General features: G+C 37.8%; 1 protein-coding gene across 1 annotated transcript in view; it reads right to left on the bottom strand.

The window, feature by feature from the left end:
* The window catches only part of LOC309640826 (alpha-2-macroglobulin), a 44,034-nt gene that overhangs the window by 9,244 nt on the left and 8,420 nt on the right, over positions 1–26,370 (bottom strand). Inside the window, exons 3-26 of the mRNA XM_082420157.1 lie at positions 26,211–26,370; positions 25,997–26,049; positions 24,299–24,319; positions 23,866–24,034; positions 23,335–23,419; positions 21,583–21,703; positions 20,700–20,814; positions 20,445–20,554; positions 18,441–18,602; positions 16,814–17,041; positions 16,508–16,571; positions 15,250–15,392; positions 14,065–14,214; positions 12,003–12,170; positions 10,951–11,059; positions 9,231–9,351; positions 5,915–6,143; positions 5,057–5,183; positions 4,583–4,704; positions 4,098–4,149; positions 2,057–2,140; positions 1,608–1,784; positions 1,196–1,283; positions 64–220 (exon numbers count right to left, since the gene is read on the bottom strand). Coding sequence (XP_082276283.1) covers positions 64–220; positions 1,196–1,283; positions 1,608–1,784; positions 2,057–2,140; positions 4,098–4,149; positions 4,583–4,704; positions 5,057–5,183; positions 5,915–6,143; positions 9,231–9,351; positions 10,951–11,059; positions 12,003–12,170; positions 14,065–14,214; positions 15,250–15,392; positions 16,508–16,571; positions 16,814–17,041; positions 18,441–18,602; positions 20,445–20,554; positions 20,700–20,814; positions 21,583–21,703; positions 23,335–23,419; positions 23,866–24,034; positions 24,299–24,319; positions 25,997–26,049; positions 26,211–26,370 — 3,015 coding nt within the window. The remainder of the gene's footprint in view (positions 1–63; positions 221–1,195; positions 1,284–1,607; positions 1,785–2,056; positions 2,141–4,097; positions 4,150–4,582; positions 4,705–5,056; positions 5,184–5,914; positions 6,144–9,230; positions 9,352–10,950; positions 11,060–12,002; positions 12,171–14,064; positions 14,215–15,249; positions 15,393–16,507; positions 16,572–16,813; positions 17,042–18,440; positions 18,603–20,444; positions 20,555–20,699; positions 20,815–21,582; positions 21,704–23,334; positions 23,420–23,865; positions 24,035–24,298; positions 24,320–25,996; positions 26,050–26,210) is intronic.

Here is a 26,370-nt window from a genome sequence, read left to right as displayed (position 1 = left end):
CCTCTCCTCATCCTTGTAGACAGTGTAATGGACAAATCAACACTAGCTCCGAGAACACTTCACCTTAATGGCATTGTTGAGCAGTGACCCAGAACTCCTGAAACAGCCACTGTCCCTCTGCTTTTGGGCGAGCCAGGTGAGAGCTTCGGTAATATGTGCTTCATCAATGAAGATATAGGTTCGAGCCTGGGCAAAACTCTTCAGTACAAAGGCTGTGAGCCTGAAGGGGAGGAAGTGATGATCACATTTATGTTGTTACAATGGTTTTATAACCACGTCACAGCAACAGGCTTCATAGGACACTTCTCACACTGATGTGAATCATCTAACAGGAATTCTTTACTTAGAGCTCCCATTGCCTTTACTTGATGAATCTGCTAGCTCTCGTACAGCTGACCCTTGAACGACATGGTTTGAACTGCATGGGTTCATCTGCACATGGATTTTTTTTTTTACTAAATATGTACTACAATACTACATGATCCCCAGTTGGTTGAATCCGTGGATGCACAACTGGGGATACCGAGGGCCGACTGTAAAATGATATGTGAATTTGCTACTGCTGAAGGTCAGCGCCCCTAACCCCCATGTGTTTCAAGGGTCAACTGTACTAATGTTACTTATTTTTTAATTTTATTTGAGTAAGGCTTTAAATCTTTTCTTTAGCGATTTTCTTCTGTAGATGGCAGAATCTTCTCATACACAGCTCTTACATGCAGTAACTTCTGACATTGCTTTGCCTCAGGGATTTTAAAACAGTGTTTCATATCACTGGGTCCATCTCATTTCTTTCCTCCTATTATTGAATTTATTAGTGATTAAGATGAATATGATCTAAAAACATAAACTGAAGTGAACATGGTTTATCTAGAAGTTATATGTTATGTTTGCTGGCTATCTCATTAAAAAAATCATGGTTATGGGGGCTATTTTAGAAAAAAAATAATAGCTATTTCAGAAAGAATACCTTGGTGTATTATGAACAGGATGAATTCTGGGGACAAATCTAACATACGTGTATTCGAATCTCAGCTTTTTTGCTTGTTACCTTGCTAGTTTTGGTATATTTATCTAGTATAACCAACTATAGGTTTAATAATACATATCTGATAGGGTTCCTGGGAATATAATTTTGATAATATATGTAAAAGACCTGACACAAAAATAGGAGCTCAAAAAACTGTCTTTCCCTTACCAGGTATTACCCTCATTGTTGCCATGTTGCTCCCCAAAGGTGCTATAAGAGCCATCATAGTGCCTGTAGAGCAGCTGTCTCTGGTAACCTGGAATGGAAGGTTAATGAAGCAACATGATGGGTTGTACATTCTGTAGCCAGAGAAATAAACAAAATGCCTTGGCATCTTGTGATAGTTCCTAAATTTTGCTGCAATATGTTAGATGGTTCTGAGTCCTAAACATTTTATTGGAGGTTGGACACTGGATAGGTACCATGAAATCAACTGTCATAGTATTCTTATTATTGTAACTTTCATAGTATGATAAATTTACATATCATAGAATTGATAAGTAACTCAAGCCTATTGGGGATTCCAACCTATTGTTAAAATTGCACTGTGAAATTTTCGCTCCCTTATTCAGTGACTCACCAGTGTTGAGGTAGCGAATGGCCTTGGACTTGATCTCTGCAGTCAGTTGCTGTGTTTTATTTAGATAATCCAGAACATAGATGTTAGGAGCAAAGAGGACCATATTCTGTTCTCCACAGCCATAGGGCATTTGGAGGAGATTTTGTGTATTTCGCATGGCAGAGCCTAATATGTCTCCTAGGAAATGGGAGAGATGGGAAGTCATAAAGCTTATAGATAATAATCTATCAGAATCATTAAGAAGAAATGAATAATTAGCTGAGGTAAAGAAATGAGGAATTTTAGGAAGGGTGTCTTCAAGGAACAGAAGTATGATTGGAAGCAATAAGTAAGTCCAAAGAAGAAAGAAGTTAAAAGTATAGCTGTTATTTTGAGAAAGTATTTATGGGAAAAAATATAGTAGACATTGTTTAATATAGTACAGTAGTCCCCTAGGGCTGGAGACTCACCCAAAACTGAGAAGGAGGCTCGGGCAGATTCTTCTACCACATTTGGTGGCAGCTTCAGAGATAATTTTTCGGACACCTCGGCACCTAGAGAAAGAAACAAATCAGCCACAATGAAGATGATTTCTGCTGTATATCTTCCTGAAGAGCTCCAAGACCCAGAAGCCAGAACTATGCCTTGTACCTAAACTTCTTCTGAAAAGTTGTCCCTCTTTTAATATTCCAGTTTTAAAAAATACCTTCAACATATATGAATGGGATTCTGAGATTTCTAGAACTTTTCCTTCCCCAACCTCCTTGTGTGTGGAGTTGCATTCCAAAAGAAGGCTACAAACTGACAAGTACCTGTGATGTTGTGATTCTGTCGTAATCATCCTATGGCTAACACAAGATTGTTATCACAAGGTGATATATTTCATGTCCATCCCCAGCCTCCTTACACAACAGTTGTATGCAGAAAACCCGCTATGTATATATAAGCAAAGGAAAAATCTTCAAAAAGTTCCTGAATTCTACCATAATGCTCGGTCTTTACTTCCATCAAATTTCACCAGATATGAAGACAGTATTTTTAATGGAAGCGCTAGACATGGGGCTAGGGGTGAAGATGCACAGTATTTGACTCAGTGAAAATAGATTAATTGCTGCTGATAAGCATACATTTGCTGGCATTTTAATATTGGTGAATTACATGAAGATGGAAAAAGAAAAATGTAGTATTTATCATTATACTGCATCCTGTCCTCATAAGATTAATAATAAAACTTTTGTCAAAGGGTACAACCTATCAGTTATGCAAGATGAATAAATTCAAGAGGTCTATTGTAAAAGCATAGTGCCTACAGTTAACAATACTGTATTGTAAACCTAAACATTTGCTAATAGGATAGATCTTATATTACAAAAATATAATAATAAGAGAGTGGGAGGAAACTTTTGGAAGTGATGGATAGGCTTATGGTATAGATCGTGGTGACAGTTTCACAGGTGTATACTTATCTCCACACTCATTAAGTTGTATACATTAATTATGTATGTATTATCAATTATATTAATTACCGGTAGTTATGTAGTTAAATTTAATCATGTAGTTAAATACATAATATAATTATGTGTTAAATACATACATAGTTATATTAATTATGTATGTATTATTTGTATGTCAAAAACTTCTCTTACCTTCAAAAAAAGTTTTGTAAGAAAACAGATGACATATATGGATTTGGCAGTAAGGACTAAATTCACTTAAATGTAGAAATAAGGCTAAATAATAAGGCAATTATGTTTTTAGAATACATTTTATATACTTTAAGTATTGACATGACAAAAAAGATAATAAACAGAAATTAGTAGGTACAGAAAGGTAAGGAACACATGATGTTGATTAGACATTGGTTTGATATGAGAACACATTGTGTTGATAAATTTCTTAGTGTACTAAATTTCTATAAATGCTTTTGTTTAGACTAGGAAATTCTCCACAAAGATAAAGCTGTATCTTTTACTGTAAGCTTCTTTAGTCCCTTCCCAATGACTGATAGGATACTAGGTATAGGATTGGCACCAAACAAATATTGACATGACAAATGGTAAAGGCTATGGCAACCTTTTCTTCTGGAAATAGCATAGTCTCATTATCCAGTGCGGTTAGCTATGCAAAACTCAGTGTTGAAGGGGCTTGAATTCAGCTACCCATGTGTGGTATTACTAAATATCCAAGGAAATATCCCCTTTGGCAGTATTCATTTTGAATCTACCCACTTTCTACCTATAACCAGATCATACACTGGTCAGAAGGACAATTTGATGTTTGCACAGGTGCTTAAGAAATAAAGACTCAGAATTCCTGGGATACGGATATTCAGCTGATCAAACTACTTGGCCTCTCTAAAAACCAGTTTCCTCACTTACCAAATGGGTTGATGGTTCTTCAGGTCTTGCTTACCTCATAGGGAAAGTGTAGGAATGGTATATATAAAATACTTTGAACTTCAAATATTGTATTCTAGTCAATGTTATTTTAATTATGATGACTGAGTCTTACCTGATGGACACAGCAGGGAGTTGAATGTTGCTTCCTTCTCTAGTCCTTCAGGCTTTAGGTGGAAAGAAAGAAAAGTTAGAAGTGAGAATAGACTGACTTTCAGGACATGTGTGTTAATACTACAGGTTTCTTGATGAAGAGAAGAGTTGGAACTGACTTTCAAATGTATTATAGAAGCAAATTCTATAAGTGTAAGTAATATGAAGGAGACAGGTTGATAGATAGAAAGGGAGGAGAAAATTGCAAAGTAAAATCAAGAGAGAGAGACAGAGACACACAGAGAGAGAATCATATTGTGAAATATCCCATGACTACTATATATATATATATATATATATATATATATATATATATATATATATATATATTTCTTTTTTCATATATCTATTTTTTAGCCCTTCTTACCTAAAAGCTGGAACCCCAGCTGGATTCACCATTGTTTTTCTTGACTCACCGTGACTTATCAAATGGGCAGGCTTACTTACTTCCACCAACAGGGGCTTGATGACTGTGTCTTTCCTTCCATGTTCAGGGACCACAGCCACCTCGGTCCCACACAGCTCTTGAGACTCCAGTGCCTCTGCACTCACTGTGAAATTCACATTCCCTGGAAAAAGGGGCCAGTAGAGATGAGCACCATCTCTCTCTTCCTCCATGCCTCCAAACCCCAAGATTTATAAATGTTTAATGCTTTGTGACCTTATTTTTTTGTTCTATAAAAACATAGGAGCAGGAATGGAAGCAGCATAGACTAGAGGCTAATGATACTGAGAATCCAAGGTGGAGCCGGAGGTGAGGGAAGGGGGTATATCCTTCTAGACATCCTAGGATGAAAGACAAAGAAAAAACTTCTACCATTTGGCGGGGGGTGAGGGCGTCTTTGCCTGGATATGAGGATCCCATAGACAGACACACACAGTCTTTGAGTAGAGAACTGCCTCTAGGAGGCTGTCTCTCACCTAATGACTTTGGGGTTACTGCCCAGGACACGGTTTGCCGGCCATTCCCACAGATGCACTGAGTCTCTTGTTCCTTCTCTCCTGGGACAGCTAGGAATGCAGGAGAGGCTTCTAGGTGCACTCTGACCTGAAACCACACATGAGACAAGGAGACAAATAGACCAGAGGGAAAGGGGGCCAAAGGGAGAATGGCTTGAAATAAAGCACATTGAGGGATTGGGTAGATTTCAGGTTGCCTAATATTGAAGATAATGTAAATGAAGACTGAGCATCTTATAAGTGGATCTGACATCTAAACATTAGTATTTGGGGATAATCTGCTCTTTCACGTGGTAGGAGCAGAGGAGAGGAAAAGTCATGATGGTATGTTTGTTGCCTGTAGAAGCTCTGCTCCTTTGGCTTAGGATCTTGACCATACCCTCAGCTCTCCCAGCAGAGTATACAAGATTTATAAACAGTTATGGTAAGATGCACATAAATAACTTTAAAAGTTAAGTTTAATACAGTTAATCATATAAGAAAAGTTAAATATATGGGAATGTAGAGGTTGAAACCTTGGAGAGTATAAGACATGAGAATCAGCATACTGGTTTTTGTTGTTCATGTCAGAAATCCTCATGTTACGCAAACTTCCTAACTTTAAAGGGTTATGATAAGGGTCAGAACCTTGTTTTAAGTTGTCATTTGGTATTTGGAGATATCAGCAACCATAGTCATATAACATATGAGTATCTCTGACAGTATTATCTCCTGGTGAGCCCATCTTATACACAGGAGTTTGTCAGTATTCCCAGGAATGCAGTTTTTAATTTACTTGACTGTTACCTTGTGTTCAAGTTAATAAAGAGAAGTCCTTACCCGGATGCATTTGGGAAGGTAGTTTAACACAGTGGCCTTGAGTGTGAAGGCTTCTCCGCGGATCACAGAGTAGGGCATCGTGAGATCCACAAAGAAGGGCTGGAAGGCCCGGAGAGAGGCAGTCGGAGAGAGACCAAGTCCAGTGTCACTGGACAGGCAGAGGGCCCCTGCTTTCCACTCAGTGATGGTATCAGGGACTATTACTCCTACTTCAGCCACACCTGAGGAGCTGGGGAGGATGGCAATGTGCAGAACAAAAAGTAAGCAGTTAAATACAGGCATGCCTCATTTTTTTGCACTTTGCTTTATTGTGCTTTACAGATACTGTGTTTTTTTTTAAACAAGTTAAAGGTTTGTGGCAACCCTGCGTCAAGCAAGCCTATTGGTGTCATTTTTCTAACAGCATTTGCTTGCCTTATCTCTCTGTGTCACATTTTGGTAATTCTCTCAATATTTCAAACTTTTAAATTATTATTATATTTGTTACAATGATCTGTGATCAGCAGTCTTTAATGTTACTATTGTAATTGCTTTGGGGTGCCATGAACTGCACCCATATAAGATGGCAAACTTAATAGATAAATGTTGTGTGTGTTCTGACTGCTCCACTGACCAGCCATTCCCCTGTCCCTCTTCCTCTTCTTGAGCTTCCCTAGTCCCTGAGACACAACAATATTGAAATTAGGCCACTTAACAACCCTACGATGGCCTCTAAGCATTCAACTGAAAGGAAGAATTGTACACTTCTCACTTTAAATCAAAAGCTAGAAATTATTAAGCTTTGTGGTGAAGGCATGTTGAAAGCTGAGATAGGCTGGAAGGTAGGCCTCTTGCACCAAACAGTTAGCCAAGTTATGAATGTAAAGGAAAGTTCTTGAAGGAAATTAAAAGTGATACTTGAGTAAACACTTGAATGATAAGATAGCATAACAGCCTCATTGCCGATATGGAGAAAATTTGAGTGGTCTGGATAGAAGATCAAACCAGCCACAATATCCCCTGAAGCTAAAGCCTAATCCAGAGCAAGGCCATAACTCTCTTCAATTCTGTGCAGGGTGAGAGAGGTGAGGAAGCTGCAGAAGAAGAGTTTGAAGCTAGCAGAGAATGGTTCATAAGGCTTAAGGAAAGAAGCCATCTCTATAACATAAAAGCTCAAGGTGAAGTAGTAAGTGCTGACGTAGAAGCTGCAGCAAATTATCCAGAAGATAATTAGTGAAGATGACTACACTAAATAACAGATGTTAAATGTAGATGAAACAGCCTTATATTGGAAGAAGATGCCATCTAGGACTTTCATAGCTGGAGAGGAGAAGTTAATGTCTGACTTCAAAGCTTCAAAGGACAGGCAGACTCTCTAGTTAGGGGCTAATGCAGCTGGTGACTTGAAGTTGAAGCCAGTGCTCATTTATCATTCCGAAAATCTTGGGGCCCTTCAGAATTATGCTAAATCTACTCTGCCTGTGCTCTATAAATGGAACAACAAAGCTACAGGCTTTGTGACAGCACATCTGTTTACAACGTGGTTTACTGAATATTTTAAGCCCATTGTTGAGACCTACTGCTTAGGAAAAAAGATTCCTTTCAAAATACTGCTGCTCATTGACAATGCACCTGGTCTCCCAAGAGCTCTGATGGAGATGCACCATGAGATTAATGTTGTCTTCATGCCTGCTAACACAATAGCCATTCTGAAGCCCATGGATCAAGAAGTAATTTTGACTTTCAAGTCTTATTCTTTAAGAAATACATTTTGTAAGGCTATAGCTGCCGTATATGGTCATTGCTCTGATGGATCTGGGCAAAGTCAATTGAAAACCTTCTGGAAAGGATTCACTGTTCTAGATGCCATTAAGAACATTTTTTTTTTTTTAAGAACATTCTTGATTCATAGGAAAAGGTCAGAATATTAACATTAACAGGAGTTTGAAAGAAGTGGATTCCAACCCTCATGGATGACTTTGAGGGGTTAAGACTTCAGTGGAGGAAGTAACCGCAGATGTGGTGGAAACAGCAAGAGAACCAGAATTAGAAATGGAGCCTGAAGATGTGACTGAATTGCTGCCATCTCCTGTTAAAACTTGAATGGATGAGGAGTTGCTTCTTATGGATGAGCAAAGAAAGTGGTTTCTTGAGATGGAAGCTACTCCTGTGGAAGATTGTTGAAATGACAACAAAGGATTTAGAATATTACAAAAACTTAGTTGCCAAAGCAGTGGCAGAGTTTGAGAGGATTGCCTCCAATTCTGAAAGAAGTTCTACTGTGGGTAAAATGCTATCAAACACCATTGCATGTTACAGAGAAATCGTTTGTGAAAGGAGGAGTCAGTTGACGTGGCACACTTCATTGCTGTCTTGTTTTAAGGAACAGCCCCACCCCAACCTTCAGCAGCCACCATCCTGATCCGTGAGCAGCCATCAGCATCAAGTCAAGACCTTCCACCAGCAAAAAAATGATGCCTTGCTGAAGGCTTAGATGAAGGTTAGCATTTTATAGCAATAAAGTATTTTTGATTAAAGTCTATACATTTTTAAAGACATAATGCTATTATACACTTAATAGACTACAGTATAGTGTAAACATAACTTTTATATGCCCTGGGAAACCAAAAAATTCATGTGACTCACTTTATTGTGATATTCGCTTTATTGGAGTATCTGGAACTGAACCTGTAATATCTCTGAGGTATGCCTGTAAATCCCTTCTAGGAAGAGAACCCCTACATAAATGATTCTATTGTCATGACTTGAATGCACTTAGTAGAAATACCAATAATGGAGAGTATAATCAAGGCTTGAAATGGGAATGTGTAAGTCCCTTTTTTCCAACTCTGTTTTCAATTCTAGTCTATATCACTCTCCTTAGACATGTAGTTGTAGTATAATCTATTATAGACAATATAGTGATAAATATGTAGTTTTAGATTGTTATTAAATTTTTTTCTCTAAAATACTGTTCCACTGAGGGAAGGTTTATAATTTTAAATTCTACTACTACTGTGTAGAGCTGGCTTGACTGACCCTGTGCTTAACTCAGGACTGCCGAGCAATGAAGGATCTCTTATAGGTGTTAATCTGTGCAGTGCTTGGTTATATTTAGTCCTTATGCTCATTTTCTGGAAATCTTAGAATGACATTTGTGCAAAATTTCTGATACAATTTGATTAGTGAGACTTCATAACAGAAGTATTATACTAAACCTCTCCTGAACACAGCAATGTGTCCAAAAGATATACTTGGATATTGAAAAACTGGCTAAAAATGGAAAATTGTGAGGAATCTATATTGTTGCATCTTATATATGAAAGAAGTTACTTACTCTACTGCCACCAAATCCCAGATCCATGTCTCAGGGAAGTACTTTCGCACAGTCTCTGTGGGAGGCTCTGAAATATGTATTATATGCATAAGTTCACGACCTCTTCCCATTTCAGCTATGACTGCGGAGGAGACAGAAACAATAAATATAAAGATAAGGCTTATGAGAGATTGTAGTAAGTGCTACAAAAGAAATAGGGTGATGAAATAGGTAGGAACCAGGAGAGGACACTTGGGTATTAAGAGAAAGCTTCTTGGAGGAGGTGGTATATTTAGATGAATTCTGAAGCATTACAGTAAGCTAGGAGTGAGCTGGGGGAAGAGAATCACAATCAGAGAACAGTGAGACCTAGAGGCAGAAAGAGTCTTGGATTGCCTGGGAAAGAGACCTAGAGGCAGAAAGGACGCTCTGCAGCTCCTGCGCACTGTGCTAAGTGGGGAGTGCTGTGACTTGAGGTCAGGATTTGGTCTGCACCTCTGCGGGAGCAAAGAAAAATCATACCCAGACATTTTGACAGTGGCTTTGAGAAACCGTTTGTAGGAGTGAGAGGATCAAGAATTTTAAAAGCTCTTTATTCCCAAATGTGTCAGAAGATAAGAGTTAGGATCTCTCACCCTATTTACCTTCTGTAAATATTTAACAACCGGCTCACTGGGACAAATCTTGTGCATCTATACACTTGTTCATACATAAATTTACTACAAATCTTATTGATAAAGGATTAAAGGATATAATTTATAAATACTAATAAAAATATACAATGATCTTTATTTAAATTCCGTGTAGCCATTTGATTCTCACTGAATGTTTACCTTGATTTTTGACAAACTCTTTTGTTTGTACCCAACCTATATTCAACCATGATTTGACAGTATCAGACCATAAATAAATAAATGATTGATTACTATATGATTCATCAAAGAAGTAGCCCATATCATTGACAGATGAGTGTGATTTCAATATGGATATTAGCTGATGTTTTGGGGAAGTTAAAGAGCTTCTTTTCTTGACTGGTGAGAATATAGTCCCAATTTGTGAACATTTCTGTTTCTGTTTACATTATCCTATGCCTGGAAACTTTCCCTTCCCTTTTAAAACTCACACATCTCCATTTACTAGAAGCAGATTCTATATGAATGACTTCTTGATTCGTCAATCAGAATCAATCCTTTCTTTTATTCTTCATATCTGCACCTGTCTTATAATGCTTTTTACAGCCTGCCTTGTGTTCTTTCCAGCTGCATACGTGGGACTGGACACAAACAGAATTTTTTGATTTGTATCACTATGTGACCTTGAGCAAGAACCTTAATATATCTAAACCACAAGTTCTTTTTTTTTTTAATTGAAGTGTAGTTGATTTACAATGTTGTGTTAATTTCTGCTGTACAGCAAAGTGATTCAGTTATACACATATATACATTCCTTTTTATATTCTTTTCCATTATGGTTTATCTCAGGAGATTGGATATAGTTTCCTGTGCTATACAGTAGGACCTTGTTGTTTATCCATTCTAAATGTAATAGTTTGTATCTACCAATCCCAGACTCCCACTCCATCCCTTCCCCACTCTTCCCTCCCCCTTGGCAACCACAAGTCTGTTCTGTATGTCTGGAATCACAAGTCCTTTTTAATTAATTTCATCACATTTTATCTTTTTTAAAGAATTAGTTTATTTGGTTCAATATATTAGGCAATTAATTTTTCTTAATTTCTTACCTGGAGAAGATAACAGTCTTTGAGATGACTGTATTTTATAGTGTTGGGGCTGTGGACATATTTTGGGTTTATGAATTTTTGAGTTGGTGAATACCTTTAAGCCCATATCCTGTAAAGGAAATCACAACCTAATCAGTACACAAATATCATAAAATATGTGTATACACATACTTGTTTTCATTGAATTTAACAAACAATCCAACTAGCTTAATATTAACCTTTTTTGTGTTTTTGGATTTGGAAGTTGTTTCTTTCAAACAGTGTCCCTGCCTCTTGTCACCCCAGCGTTAACCTGTAACTGTTACTCTAACACCCGTCTTTACTGTGCACTGAGGAAGCTCAGTCAGAATCCAACTTTTGAGCCTCACCACTAGCATCCTTAAACATGGGAAGCCCGCGCCATAAGCCCTGGTGCTGAGTATGTGTGGTTTAAGCACATTTCAGAGTAGCTGAGGTCATTCTCTCCTGCAAAGACTTTTTTCTTTGGAATACAAAGGCTTGCATTGTTTCACTTGATGTGTAAATATTACAGTTTTTCAGCTGTCTAATGATTCTAATCAGGTAGAACCATGTGAAATTACTGATATTTGACCATTTTAAAAAAACTTTAATTGGAGTATGGTTGCTTTACACTGTTGTGTTAGCCTCCACTGCACAACAAAATGAATCAGCCGTACACGTACAGATATGCCCGCCCTAATATTAAACTTGTAATGTTCACATGAGTAGAAAGGAAATTGATATACTTATAGAGATAATTTCATTCTGTTTTTAAACCTTTTTCAACAGTAATTATTTTACATGTGTAATATTTATAAATGAATGAAATGAATGAAGAAAAAAAAACTTGCTTAATAATCCCAAAAGTTCCAGTCCTGGCTCTGTTGTTATTAGTAGATCTGCTACTATTAGTGACCTTGGAGAAGTCACTTGACCTCTCTATGTCCCATTACCCTCAACTATAATATGGAAGCATTAAAATAAATATTTTTTTCCATATATAATATTTTGTGAACCTTAAGAACTGACCATCAGCAATATAACGGACTTACCTTTAGGAAGCTATACATATCTTTTTCATTTGTATTTGATACTGGGGAATACATGATCCCATTGAGATAGATATTATGGTGACTGATGCAGTCTTCATTGTCTTCCTTCTGTTGATTTAAACGCTCAGGGAAACCGCTGAGGTCCTTTACTGGTAGCAGGTTATAAACCTGTACAAATGCAAAGGGCAAAAGGAGAAGCTTACTTGTGGCTTATTTTTCTTAAGTGCAAGGAGACAAGAAAAGAATAATCACTACCAGACTTTCTTTGAGTGGCTCCGTTGCCTAGATAATTTACAGAGAAGATGATTTTGAAAACGTTTAACAATTTTAGGGAAAAAAACAATTAAAACATTCCTATCTAAGTACTCAGGATCATAATCTTTTGTTACACAATTCAGAGGCAAACCCTAGACTCTATGCTGGAATGAAATAAAACTTAATTAAGAGAAATTGAGGTTTGCCATATTTGAGACATTGTGCAATGCTTCAGGATGACAGAATTAGGTAATAGTTTCATCTCTATCTGGTGGTTAGCAACTGACTCAGTGTTTAACAAAGTAAATGGACAACATATTCTAAACAGGCACATGGATAAGCATGTATCCTCTGTATAGGTCAGGACAGTATTTTCTTAGTATTCATGGGAACTAAATGCTCCATATCTTTATAAAATACATAAAACTTTAACTGTAGAATACTGAAAATGATACTTTCCAATTCACTTCAACAGGAAGAATAAGACAAACATAAAAATCCTGTAGGTGTTTTATATTTAAAGGAGTTCAAAATTGTTTGATAAGAATAGATTAGCAAAGTGAGTAGCACAATGAAATGAAACACTTTCTCAAAGGCAGCTCCTTCTTAGCGTTCTCCATCTCCTCCCTCTGCTTTATTTTTCTCCAAAGCATATCACATAATTATTGTCTGTCTCACCTATGAAAATGTAAGTTCCATGAGTGCATGGATTTTTGTCTTTCTAGTAGTTCACTATGAGATCCCCAGAATTTAGGCACACAGTAGACACACCCAGAACACAGTAGGCACTAAATAAATGTGTTGAATGAATGACTTATGCTACTAGGTGCAAGCGTTTCATCAGTGAAACATTATCAAAGATTGAGAGGAACCCTTGTTCTAACCCAGGTCTACTCCTAGATACATGGAAGCTTCTGCTTTATTATTAACAAACTAATAGAATTTTCTGCCTTATCTATCCACTAGGATTGTTATAATTAAAAAAAACTTTGAGAACTATAAAATTATGTTATATAAACATAAAACATTAATGTTATCGTTCCACATATTCCCTTGCTTCCACTATGCACTTAATATCTCCTTTAGAAGTATTCTGATATTTTTAATTAAATACCATTGGAAGGACCAAAAAGTAAGAGATCTTTTCTTGTAAGTTTTTCTTGTAGGGAAGTAAAAACATAACTTTCCCTTTATAAAATTTTGATAGTGAAAAAAACTTCAGTAAGAGGTTATTCCAATTGGCCTCATTGAAAATTTGAAGTAATGGGCAAACTACTATTAGGACACATTAAGTAGTTTCCTGTTGTTATACTAAGCATACCCTTTTGCTATTTTTCCTATTAACCCAGTATTTTAAAAGGTTTCATTTATTAATGTCATTTATCACATAGTAATTAATATTTCCTAATTTTTATTAATCAGAGACAATACAGATCTTCCTTCAGAAACTGTGTTCATCTTGGGCATGCAGTGTTTCAACTGATACAATTCTTATTAAAAGAAATTTGATATTTCACTTAGCCTGTGCAGTCTAAGTGCAGTATATGTACCACTTATGTTAGACTTTTTGAAATATTAAAACTAGTTTGAAAACTCCTACTATTGGTTTCATCGAGCTCTAGGATTTCAGGGATTTTGGATGGTGCATGATTTATATTTACATTCATATGTAATATCTTCCTCACCAAAAAAAGTGCACATGAAAGAGCTCAAAACTATTAACTCCTAGATAAATATAACTTTAATAGATTCTATCCCACTCAGGGTTTCTCCTTGCTCTGAGTCCCCTGGGGCTGACGGAACTCACTGTGGCCGCGGAGAGCTCGGCCTCGGGACTCATGAGCAGCACACTTTGGTCCACGGCACGGAGGGCGCAGAGGGACTGAGGGGAAGCGGTGACTTTCAGGTGGGCGTGGGAGGCTGGGAGACTCTGTGCTGGGCTGAAGTTCAAACCCACCTGTGGAATTGGGGACAAAGTCAGAAAAACAAATTTCCTGATTTACCCATGCATTCACCAGCATTTCCTGCGTGCTCCGCAAATTCAATGCATAATCACTTTGTTTGACTTCGTTGATATTTGGCACCATGTAAGTCTTGAGGCCTTTGGTTCCCTATTTTGTCACTCTGATTCTCATCAGTTGAGCTATTATAATGATATCTGTTTTTATAAGTTATTAAATTGGAGATGCCATTTTTTACCTTCGATACATAGCGAGGTGTTCATTAACTAACTGTGGGCGGAATGCAAATGGTTCTAGACGCTCTTGTATTTTTCTTTTGGCCCTTTTGTAGTCTTATAAACTTGGTTACATGTTTCCCAACATTTCATCATAAGAGAAGGGAACAAGGTACTCTGAACTGTATCATATGGTAAGAGACAATGCATGAGAATTTTGCACTAGGAGTCAAGTGACATGGATGGCTTCTTTTTTTTTTTCTTAAATTGGGGTATAGTTGCTTTACAATGTTGTGTTAGTTTCTGCTGTACAACGAAGTGAATCAGCCATATGTATACATATATCCCCTCCCTCTTGAACCTCCCTCCCACGGCCCCCCCCATCCCACCCATCTAGGTCACCACAGAGCACCGAGCTGAGCTCCCTGTGCTATACAGCAGGTTCTCACCAGCTATCTGTTTTACACACGGTACTGTTTATATGTCAATCCCAATCTCCCAGTTCATCCCACCCTCCTTTCCCCCCTCCTTGTCCACATGTCCGTTCTCTATGTCTGTGTCTCTGCTCCTGCCCTCTATTCCCAAATAGGTTTATCTGTACCATTTTTCTACATTTCACATATATGTGTTAATATACGATATTTGTTTTTCTCTTGACATGGCTTCTTAGTGTGATCTGCCATCACCTTGCTGAAAATCTCTGGGGAATTCATTTAACCCTTTTGGCCCCAGAGCTTGCATGTAGAAAATAATTAGTGATAGTGATAGTAACTTCTAGTTTTAAATGTTGAAAAATTTATGATATAAAACACCTACCTTGTTGGCCAGACAGTTTTCGACCTCATATTTTGCAGAGTCCCCAACCACTTCCCCATCAGGTAAAATGGCATAGATGAGCAACCTAGCGACGGGAGCGATGTCTGACTCCACGGGGACTGACAGGGGAAAATGGCCTTTCACTGGAGCCCAGAGAGAATGAGAGGAAGTGGTCATGGGTTAGACAGCTCAGGGCTGAAATAACACTTTTCTGCTGTACAACGTTATTTTAGGAGCCTGGTCTGGTTGATGACTCTATTAGTAGATGTAATAGATATAAGAAACAGTAGATGTAATAAATGGATGACTATCTCTAAGAATCCTGGCTTTAAAAAAAAAAAACCGTATCAAAGCCCCCTCTTCTCTCAAAATCACATAATGATTTCTCCCCAGTTTTAAGCTTGAGTTCATCTGTACAAAGTTCTGATGCTATCTAAGGACGTGGAGACATCCATTTGGCTACCATTTGATCTAGACTTTACACTAGAGAAGGGAAATAGAACTTGAAGTTGCGAGATGTAATAGTAAGAGTTTAACACATTGTATTTACCCTGATATCCTCTTTAACTTTCTATGAACCAAATATTCTATTCTTTCTTCTTAAGAGGAGTACTGAGCTCCTTTGCAACTTATTTTTTGATGCCTACATAGAATTGTTAGAAGTTGCATCAAACTTCTCTACTATAGTGCTTCTGTGTTGCTACAAAGTAGCAACAAAAGAGTAGTTCACTGATAATTTTCTTAAGGGAACTTTTAGACTCCCTTAGGATAGGTGAAACCTTCAGAGGATTACATTGTTCCACATTTGTTCCTGGGGAGAGTCCAATTTACCTCTTCATAAAATCATAACTATCTTCAAAAGGGAAATATGATGTAAAGATATAAATGACTCAGCACAAGACCTAACATATAGAAGACACTCCAAAGTTTTACCTTCTCTCCATTGTCTAAAACAATTTTGAAATGTCATTTTGAGAAGGAGGTCCATGACTATTTATGGTTTGAAAATTTGGAATAAGCATAAATTATGAAACAACCAAACACTTTAAATAATCTGAACAGAATAACCTGAAAGAAAAGAAAATAAATATTTGATAAAGGGTTTAAAAAAAAACATTATTGCTTTCCCCTTTCAACTTCTTTATTGGGGTTAGATGAAAATTCTCTCTGTTTATTTGAAGCTATTCCTGGTATTTCTGCAGCGTAAGGTTGCGTGTGACTGAGTAGGGCAGAAATGGGGAATTATGGAAATACTCACTGTCTCCCTGGTGCACGGGCAGTACGTGAGTCCCAGATCGGACAATGCCTCCCTTTGCCATTACCTGCAAAAAAGGAAATGAAAAGGGATTTAATGTGCCGGACAGAGATCTGACCCCAAGTCTTGCTCTCTATGTGATATGCTTGTTTTATTGAGCCCCTGCCGGCAATAATTAGCCCTGAGAGAAGTCAGACTTTCAAAAGGAACATGGATAAGAGGTCAAAGGAGTGATGCCTAAAGAGCTTCATAAATCCTTGCCCACACAGGAGTTTACAGATGAGTCAAAGTAGTGGCCTTCCTTCTCACCAGGTAGTAGAACACGAGCTCCTTCAGCTCCTGCAGGACCTGTCCATTCAGTACATAATGTGCTTGGACTGTCTGAGCTCGGCCGCAGGGCAGTTCACGAGGCAAGGGCTCAAGGTGGACAAAGCTCTTGCTTCGGGAGAATACGAGATTAGCAGTGTGATAAGCTTCTTCATATTCTTCTGACAGCCACTGGTAGCCGTAACAGGGACTATGATCCTTGTGTTTGACCTAATGAATTAGAAAAACAATATTATCTTATAGATTACGTGTCATAGAGAATCAGTGTGCTCACAGAATTGCATTCGTTTAGTATCCTACCTTAACTAGTACCTAGAAATCTTGTGCTCCACACTCAAAAGTGAGAGAGGAGGGTCCCTTATTTTGTTTATCTGTATTGCAGGCCTTTACAGGGCGGAGGCTCCTTGAGTTGGTATTGATTTTTACATTTGTGAAGAGCATAAAAGGAGGCATCCTTTGCTCTGATTAGCTTGGCTTACATTTCTTTGGCCACTTTACCTATTCAGACAGAGACACTGGAGCTATGAAACCTCACTGAGGAGACTAATCCTCAGAAAAGGAAGAATTGCATTTCAGAGAGTAGATGCCCCATTTATGATGGGTTTCAAATGGGTATTATGAATAAATGTAATATTGCAACCTTAGGGGTCTGAGAACACTTTCTGTAAATAGCATTGGTTCAAGAGTTGAGTTAGTGAAGTAGTTGAAGTCTATACTCAACTCTTAGTTATTTGCTCTTAATATAGAGTTGAGCCAGGATTTTGATCTAATTTATCTGATTCTGGAACCTACACTTAAAAAAGTTGTGGTAAAAAACACAACATAAATTACCATCTTAACCGTTTTAAAATGTACGGTTTGGTAGTGTTAAGTAATATGCAGCCCATCTCCAGAATTCTTTCATCTTGCAAAACTAAGACACTGTCCCCATTAAATACCAACTCCTCATTTCTCTTTCTTCCCAACCCCTGGCAACCACCATTCTACTTTCTATTTCTATGGCTTTGAGTACTTTAGATACCTCATGCAAGTGGAGTCATACACTATTTGTTTTTTGTGACTGGCTATTTCACTTAGCATAATGTCTTCAAGGTTCGTCCACACTGTAGCCTGTGACAGGATTTCCCTCCTTTTTAAGGCTGAATACTATTCCATTGTACATATATACCACATTCTGTTTATCTGTTCATCTGTTGATGGATATTTGGGTTGCTTCCACCTCTTGGCTACTGTGAATAGTGCTGTTATGAACAGGGCTGTGCAAGTATCCCTTTGAGGTTCTGTTTTCAGTTCTTTTGAAGGTATACTCAGCAGTTAGAATACTGGGTCATATGGTAGTTCTCATTTGGGGGGACTGCCACGCTGCTTCCCACAGCGTTTGCACGATTCATGTCGCCACACGCGAGTGCACACGTGGAACCCCCACTTTAGCCACAACACTATACTGCCTCCTTTTAACAAACTTTTTCAAAATTGACCTTGAATTGGTTTTTACTTTCTCATTTTTTGTTCCTAAGACTAAACACAACTTGGAAATGCCATCACTTTTTGGTTGCAACCTTTCTTCCAAGACTACTTTACATCATTGGTAACTTCCCTCCAAACTTACCCTGACAGTGAGGGAGGTGCCCGTGATGCTGGTGGTGTTGATGGAGAACTGCACCAGGCCGTGCTCATCAGTGGTGGCGTTGGAGTCATAGTGGGCTTCATCTGCTGTGATGAAGATGAGTTTATTTGGTATAGGGACACCTTTTCCATCCGCTAGGCGCACCTGAAGATTAAAAGCTGCAGATCAGTTACGTGGCTAATATCCAATAGGCACCAAATATTCATTTTATTACACATATTTATTGAGTGTGTCCAATATGTCAGACATGGTTCGAGGCATTGAGGCTACAGCAGTGAACAAAACAAAGTTCCTTCCATCATAGAGCATACGGTCCAGTAAAAGAGATAGCTGCTAAATAAATGCGTAATATATACTTATTTAGTGGTAATCAGTCCTAAGACGAAAAATAATGTTAAGGGGTGGAGAATGATGGAGATAATAGAAGTGACCTGAGAAATGTATTCTGTGGATATTTTGGAAACTCTATATATTATATATATATAACTTTTGGAGAGTCACAGACCACAAGAGCCATAATGAAAATTTTTAACCCATTAGTCAAATTTAATTGAGCCTCAAATACTTATTTTATAGCAGACCATTCCCTTTCTACAGATTAGTGTTCTGAGGTTTAATATTAGCAATTGCTAATATATTGTCCTGTGTGCTCCTCTAGTTTTATATATGATATCTGCTTCTTGACCTAGATTTGCAAACTTTTGGAAGGTAGGTAGATTTTATGAGGTACTTCCCATCTGAAAAATGTAAAATTGAAAAGAAGCATAGAATATTAAATAAGGGCCTAAAGTCAACTTACTGCTAATATTGAACACAGAAGATGAGTAGTTCAGTTCAGATTTTAAAGATGGTGATTTTTTTTTCTCAGTATAAGCTACTTTTGGTAGAAGGAAGCACAACCAGCAGACTTGGATTAGTATTTGTAATTGATTAACGAGATCTAAGTTTGCTAATCAAATGTCAGCTGTATGTAGGAAGACCAGGATAGGTACAAAATTCTGATTCTTTCACTTTTGGTGAGAGAGTCTTGTGATAATAGGATAGTTATTTAGCAGGAATAAAATCTCAAAAAAGTACAATATACTTCTGAGAAATTTAAAGAAGTGAACTTTCATTTTAGGAAGTGACCAAAGTTTCTGAACATGTTTGCTGTCATAACATAATCAAAACATTCTAAAATTTATTCCACTACTCTTTTGTGGAGCCTGGTCCCTCTGTCTTTTACACTCTCCACAGCTGACATCTTATAATATTTCCATTAAAAACAGGATGCACAGTAATTACACATGGAGGTACATACAACTCTCATCTCAGACTTCTGGAGTCCGAAAGCTCCATTAGCACATCTGCTTAAAACAGTAAGCAGAAAAATAACAGTAGCAGATTCTTTTGTAGATCTGAGAGAAAAAATTCATATCTTTAAAATCTGGGTATACTTTAAATAGCAGTATTTTACCCCTCTGTGCTGTTTTTAAAATATACTTGCTAAAATAAAATAAATATATTTGAATAAGTATACTTGAATAAAATAAAATATACTTGAAAAAGAAATGTATATATAATACCATGAAAGAAACACTAGGTACAGTAGAATCTTTTATATTTCAAAATAAAAATGAAAGCCACCTACCCACCCATTTCCATAACAAGTTAATGTTAGAAGGATAATGTGATTGGCCATAAGGAATTTCGAGACGCTTGTGAAAAAATATTATAAAAATCTGAGACTGCCTGGTAAACCATGGGAAAGAGATTGAGTGACATCACGCAGGGCTGTTCCCAAAACCTTCTAATTTTGCTAGTGCTTTAGAATGGTTTTAGAGATTTGATGTACAAATTTACAGAGGAACAAATCTATTTTATGTGGTTTTATACCTTTGATTATATTAATCAACAGATAATATTAACCAGGTATAGTTTTAGCAGAATATGTTGTGCATATTAGGTGAGAGTACAGTTTGATTTGTGAATTTAAAAATACCTCACCTGCCCAAAGAAGGGAATCCCTCGTCTAGCGTCTGAGTCTACTTTGACAAATGAGAGTTTGGTTATGGTTCTTGTTATTTCAGTGGTCCCTTTTCCAGTTAATTCCACCTCTGAAAAAGAAGGAAAAAATAAGTTCTCTTTTGGAAGGATGCACTCCGTGAACTTATCCTACTTCCTCCCTTTCAGTTCACTGTTTGGCAAAGGAACTAAATCCATGTCCATGTTCTTTCTCCCATACCCATGAGGTATACACACCTGTTCCTTCTTCTTGGATCTTGGCCTCCACTTCAATTTTCATTTCAAACTCTTGTCTCTTCATTTGGAAGATCTTGGTCTTTACTTGCTGAGAGAAGCAGCCCTGGCTGTTTAGCTAGGAGGGGACGAAATAAAATACAAAAACATAAGACTGGACAAATCAGTGGTCAGTTAATCTGGTGGGATTTTTTTTTTTTTTGAGGCAACATAACCTAGGAATTTTGTATGATGAGAACACAATAAATATTCTCTAGGGATTAATTATAATTACATCTCACAACAGTTTCTGGCTTATAACTGACAGGTGTATTCCTTAGTATCTGATATTCCCCAGAGTGAATGAGGTGAAGAAATGAATAAATGCCTTAAAAATTGGGGGGTAATCTTAGTGTAGCAGGCAGCTAACGCTTCACCGAAGCCTGGCTTCCCTTCCGTAGTTTACAGCTGTGGCTGGGAAGCGGCTGCCCATCTGGGGACTGTGTTTCCCAGCTCCCTGGCATCTAGGTGGGGCTGTGTGACAAGCTCTTGCTCATAGAAAGAGAGAAAAACTGACACCCTTCCCAGCCAAGGTGGTTAAGATTTGTATGTTTTTTTCTCCTTCCTTTACATAATTGGATGGATACTCAAGGCGGCTTTAGATACCAGGTACTGGAGATGGTTCAACTTCGATCATTCTGGGTGCTTGGTGCACCAAGAATACCCACAATGGACAATTACAAGAAATAATTCCTATTGTGCTAAGTCACTGATTTTTAAAAAACGACTATAGCTAGCATAGAATTCTCTTACAGATTGGTCTCTTCCTGAGTTACCACCATGTTGTAACTCACTGCTCATCAACAGTGCCTGGGCTGTTAATCCCTAGGAGTAGTTTCCCACATACCTGCTGACTGAACTTCTCACAGACAGCATGTGATTCTCCACCAAAGCAGTTAGAAGGGTTACTGTACTTTCTGCACATGTTTATAGTCACACGTCCTGGGACAGGCTTCCCATATGTGTACCTGTCATAAGAACATTGCCAAATGGATCAAATCAGACATTGAACACCCCCATTTTCTACCTGTTTATATTTTCCCTTTAGCTATAGTATATATATATATATTTTTTAAATTTTTTTTAATTTTTGGCTGTGTTGGGTCTTCGTTTCTGTGCGAGGGCTTTCTCTAGTTGTGGCAAGCGGGGGCCACTCTTCATCGCGATGCGCAGGCCTCTCACTATTGCGGCCTCTCTTGTTGCGGAGCACAGGCTCCAGATGCGCAGGCTCAGTAGCTGTGGCTCACGGGCCCAGTTGCTCCGCGGCACGTGGGATCTTCCCAGACCAGGGCTCGAACCCGTGTCCCCTGCATCGGCAGGCAGATTCTCAACCACTGCGCCACCAGGGAAGCCCTATAGTATATTTTTAGACTCTGTACTTCCCTCTAATTTCTGCAGGGCTCATATAGTGTTGAGGGCAAGTAAACTAAGTAATGAACCTTCTCTTTTAGAAATTTCCAGTGCAACATGCTGGAATTTACTACAGTCTTCTTTTACCATGTCTTTTTTTTTTTCCTAATCTCTAATTTTCAGTTTCATCTTTTAAAAAATATTTTTATTTTGCCAAAGCTACACCAGATCTTAAGAGAAAAAACAATACCAACAAAACAAAACAAAGACAAGAAATAAATGCTCTCAATTCTACCTAGGAATATAAACTATTAATATGATGGTATCTCTCCTTCCATCATCCTCTTCCTATGTGTAGCCATCTCTGTTCATGTAGACTTTTGCTTGTTTACTTTTTACAAAAATGGGATTGTGCCATAAATATGTCATTGATAATTGCTGTGGTTTTGAGGGTATTTGTTTCCTTCCCTATTCAAAATACCCTCTATATCTATATTTGCAAGAGTACTGGTTCACCAGCTCTGTGGGATCAGGAGCTTGGTGACCTTACTCTGAGATAGTGCTGGGGCAGGGACCCAGCTGAAGGTCTTTAGGACTGGTTTCTTCACTCTGCCTGTTCTCTCTGTACTGCTACTGCTGGGCTACTGGAGATGGGAGCAATAAGATCCTAGAAACATGAATTTTCAAGGTTGGAAAAGACTGTGAGATCATGTCTACTCTCATCAGTGAAAATGGCAGTTCAGAGAAGTATGTGACATGCCTTAGGTAGACAGATGAGTTAGACGAGATTTCTGTAATATGCCTATCTCTACAAATTCTGAATCTGAGCCATTTTTCCACTATGTATCCAAGGTCAAGTAAATGATCTGTTGATGATTGAGTTTAGTTTACAACCTGGTAAAGGGAAAGTCACTACCCTTCAACACTATTTCATTTGTGTGTGTATGTGTGTATGTGCATGTGTGAGTAGCTTTATTACTTTCAGAATCAATCCTACTAGCATAGCTTAGCTCTAGGAACAGTTGCCTGCCCCATGATAGTTATAATAATGTTGGAAAGGACATGAAAGAAAATAAGAAGAGAAATAGAAAAGCAACAGGAGAGGAAAGTTCTAGAGATGGGGATGCTCCCATGTATTTAAGGTATTTGTGCTGCACTGCTTCTAGACAAGCTAGTCAAAATATCTCAAAGGGTGAGTCTCCTTAAAATAATTCCCCTTGCCAAAGATTTTTTAAAAGTATAAACTCACAGGCCACACACTGACACATTCATCTCTTCTTCCAAGATGGTGATTATCCTTGGCACTCTTACTTGCACTTCAAACTTAGGAAGCACTGTTGATTGGAGATAAAGGAAGTTGGTGATTGGTTTTCAACTTCTGGGGAATTGGTATTTCCAGGTTCTCATAACAATTCTCTACTCATATTTTAGGGCCCTGAAAAGGTAGCCCTCTTCTCCAATATATCCACCTTTCTCTCAAATGGAGATCCTGGTTGAAGGACTATGATGGATCAATGTAACCTTAATGAATTATGGGAGACTCCACTGGGCTAAAAATGTTTTACATTTTTTTTGAAGATTAAAAATGACTACCAAAAATGCTATATGACGTCCTATTCACAAATCATTGATGGTCCTCATTGGATTTAGAAGTAATTGGTTCCACTCCAAGCCTAATCTCACCCATGGGAAATAGAAAGTAATTCCAAAGAAACTCAAATTCTAGGCCCTAGAAGTTTAAATATGAAAAAACTGTTCGATGATTTTGCATAATCCATACCAAATTCCTCCACGGTGAAGGGGTGCTCTGCCATTCCACCTGATTCCTTCTGTACCACCACCTTATAGGAGCCCTGAAAGGGCTCTGATGAGAGGGGAAAGGTCAACTGCTTGAGGCCACTCTCTACCTTGAGGTTCTGCCATTGCATGATGCGATTTCCTTTAGGGTCCTGTGGACGCAGTAATTGTAATTTACAAAAGAGCCCAGAGCATGAGAGACAATAAAGGAAATCTATGGGGACTCCTATGTTATCCACAAAGAGGTGGGGAGGGGTGGGGAAGGGAGATGACTTGGAACCATCTAGTGTTACATGAGTTTGAAGGCTTCTCCCTTAATGACAAGTTTCTGAAATATTGTAAGAATCTCTCAAATAAGAACATTTTCCCTAAGTTTATTATTTGTGTCTAATTATGGAATGTTTCACGTTGCTTACCTCAATATATACTAGTGGAATCTGAAAGACAAAAGAGAGAGAAAGAAGTTTAGAATTGTTCTCAAATATTCTTAGTTCTGATTTATAAGCAAGACAGCTTTATGCAGAATAACTTTATCTGTAGTAAAACACAGAAAAATTCCAGATTAAGTTTTACAGAACTTTTGATTAATCCATTACAAGCAATTAATAAGTAATGTTAAGTACTTACTGGGTGTGAGCAACAAATGCATATGTGCCATTCATTAGGAATGGTATTTACTGATATTACTTAAATGCTTTTAGTATCCCAGTGAAGAACATTCCTTTGCTATGCTATTTTACAGATTGAGAAATCAACACTAATGGAATTATAAGTAACAATGTTCAGATCCAAATATTAAGGTGGGTCACAGAATTCTTAGGTAGTTCTAAGAATAAGGATGACTGGGAATAGCTCCTCTACTATCAATGCTTATTCATTTTTAAAACTAATATTTATTAAGTGCCTAACATGTGCTGTGTATCATTCTAGGTGTTATGAATACAGCAGTGCACAAAAGAACAACAGATCTGCTTTCATGGAGCTTACATTCTAATAGGGATGGATACATGAGAAACACAGACATATATGAAATATATATTTTTGATATATATAGATATATATTTGAGATATATATGTTTGACATATATTTGAGATACATATATTTGATATATATATTTGAGATATAGATAGATATATAGATAGATAGATTTGAGGTACTGGTAAATGTCAAGAAATAAAAATAAAGCAGAGTTAAGCTGATAGAGTGAAGGGCTAGGTGTTTGATTTTAGATACAGGAGTGTAAGTGGAAACCAGGAGACCAATTTCAAGGCTATTGTAGTAGTCTTGTTTAGAGGTGATACTGGTCAGGACAAGGTCGTAGCGATTCATTTTGTAAAACATAGTCTGGATATATTTTAAACTAACATGATTTTCTGATGAAATGGATGCGGGTGAGACGTAGGATTATGCCCTTAATCCTTTGCCTGAGGGGCTAGAAGAAAAGAGTTGCTTCTTTCCCTCCCATCCCTTTCCCTTCTTCACCCCCTAGCAAAGATGGGTTTGATCAGGGTCAGCAGGGAATTGCAAACTCTATGGCAAGGGAAAGAGAACACTTTTAAGAGGGGAAAAGGAAGCTGGGGCCGGAGGGGCTATAGTCAACAGAGTCCCTGGCTTTTCATTGAAAATTGCCTCTTTCTGAGATAAGAAAATGTGGTTGAGGACTAGATCTAGGAAAGAAAAATTAAGACTTTGGTTTCTTGTCTACATTAAAATTGAGAGTGTTAGTCTTGAGGAACAAACATTGATTACACTTTCCTTCCTTTATAGGAGAGGTTTTGTGTTTAGAAAAAGTTTGAATCTTTGAGAAGTCATTTAAACCTAAGTTTTTTGATGGTTTATTTATTATATCATGTATCTTTCTAGTTTGGCTAATTGAGAATTTTCTAAAGAGTAAGTTTGTGTGACAACTAAGTATCAGTACCAAGAAAGAATCAGCTACTCTCTGGACCCAGAATACTGTTTTAAATGAGGATCTTGCACTATGGCAATGCCAGAAAATACTGCTATCAGTACCAGATTCTTCCTCTCCCTGGTTCTCCCCCAACACCAGAAACAAACTCTCAGCCTGTTTATATAGATAATAATAATTCTAGATCGACATTAGGACACTTACCAACTCATTCAGGGGGTGAAAATTTTCATCCAACAAGACAACACGAAATTTCACTGAAACAGAAATATTTTTCATGAGTCCCAGAAACCTTAAGCCAGGCCTATAGGCTAGTAAGACAGACTATAAAGGAACCAGGATTCCTTTGACCGGGGAATACACAGGGGAGGAAGATCTTTCTTTTTTGAAGTTGTCCTGACCATAAGCCTTTTTGTACCTGTCTGCCCTGGTTTGTAGATAGGTTTGTCTGTCTGGACAATGACCAGACTCTCTTCATTTTTAACCAGCACTGTGGTCCGCTTCTTGAATTCTTGGGTTGGTCCTTTCACTTGGATAGTGAGGAACATTACCTCCTCATTGGATGGAGCTCTTGGGAT

Source organism: Balaenoptera physalus (genome assembly GCF_965194825.1).
Source record: "Balaenoptera physalus genome assembly, chromosome: 13".
NCBI classification, from domain to species: domain Eukaryota; kingdom Metazoa; phylum Chordata; class Mammalia; order Artiodactyla; family Balaenopteridae; genus Balaenoptera; species Balaenoptera physalus.
Note: the sequence above shows the minus strand (reverse complement) of the source record. Positions and strands in the feature narration are given on the sequence as shown.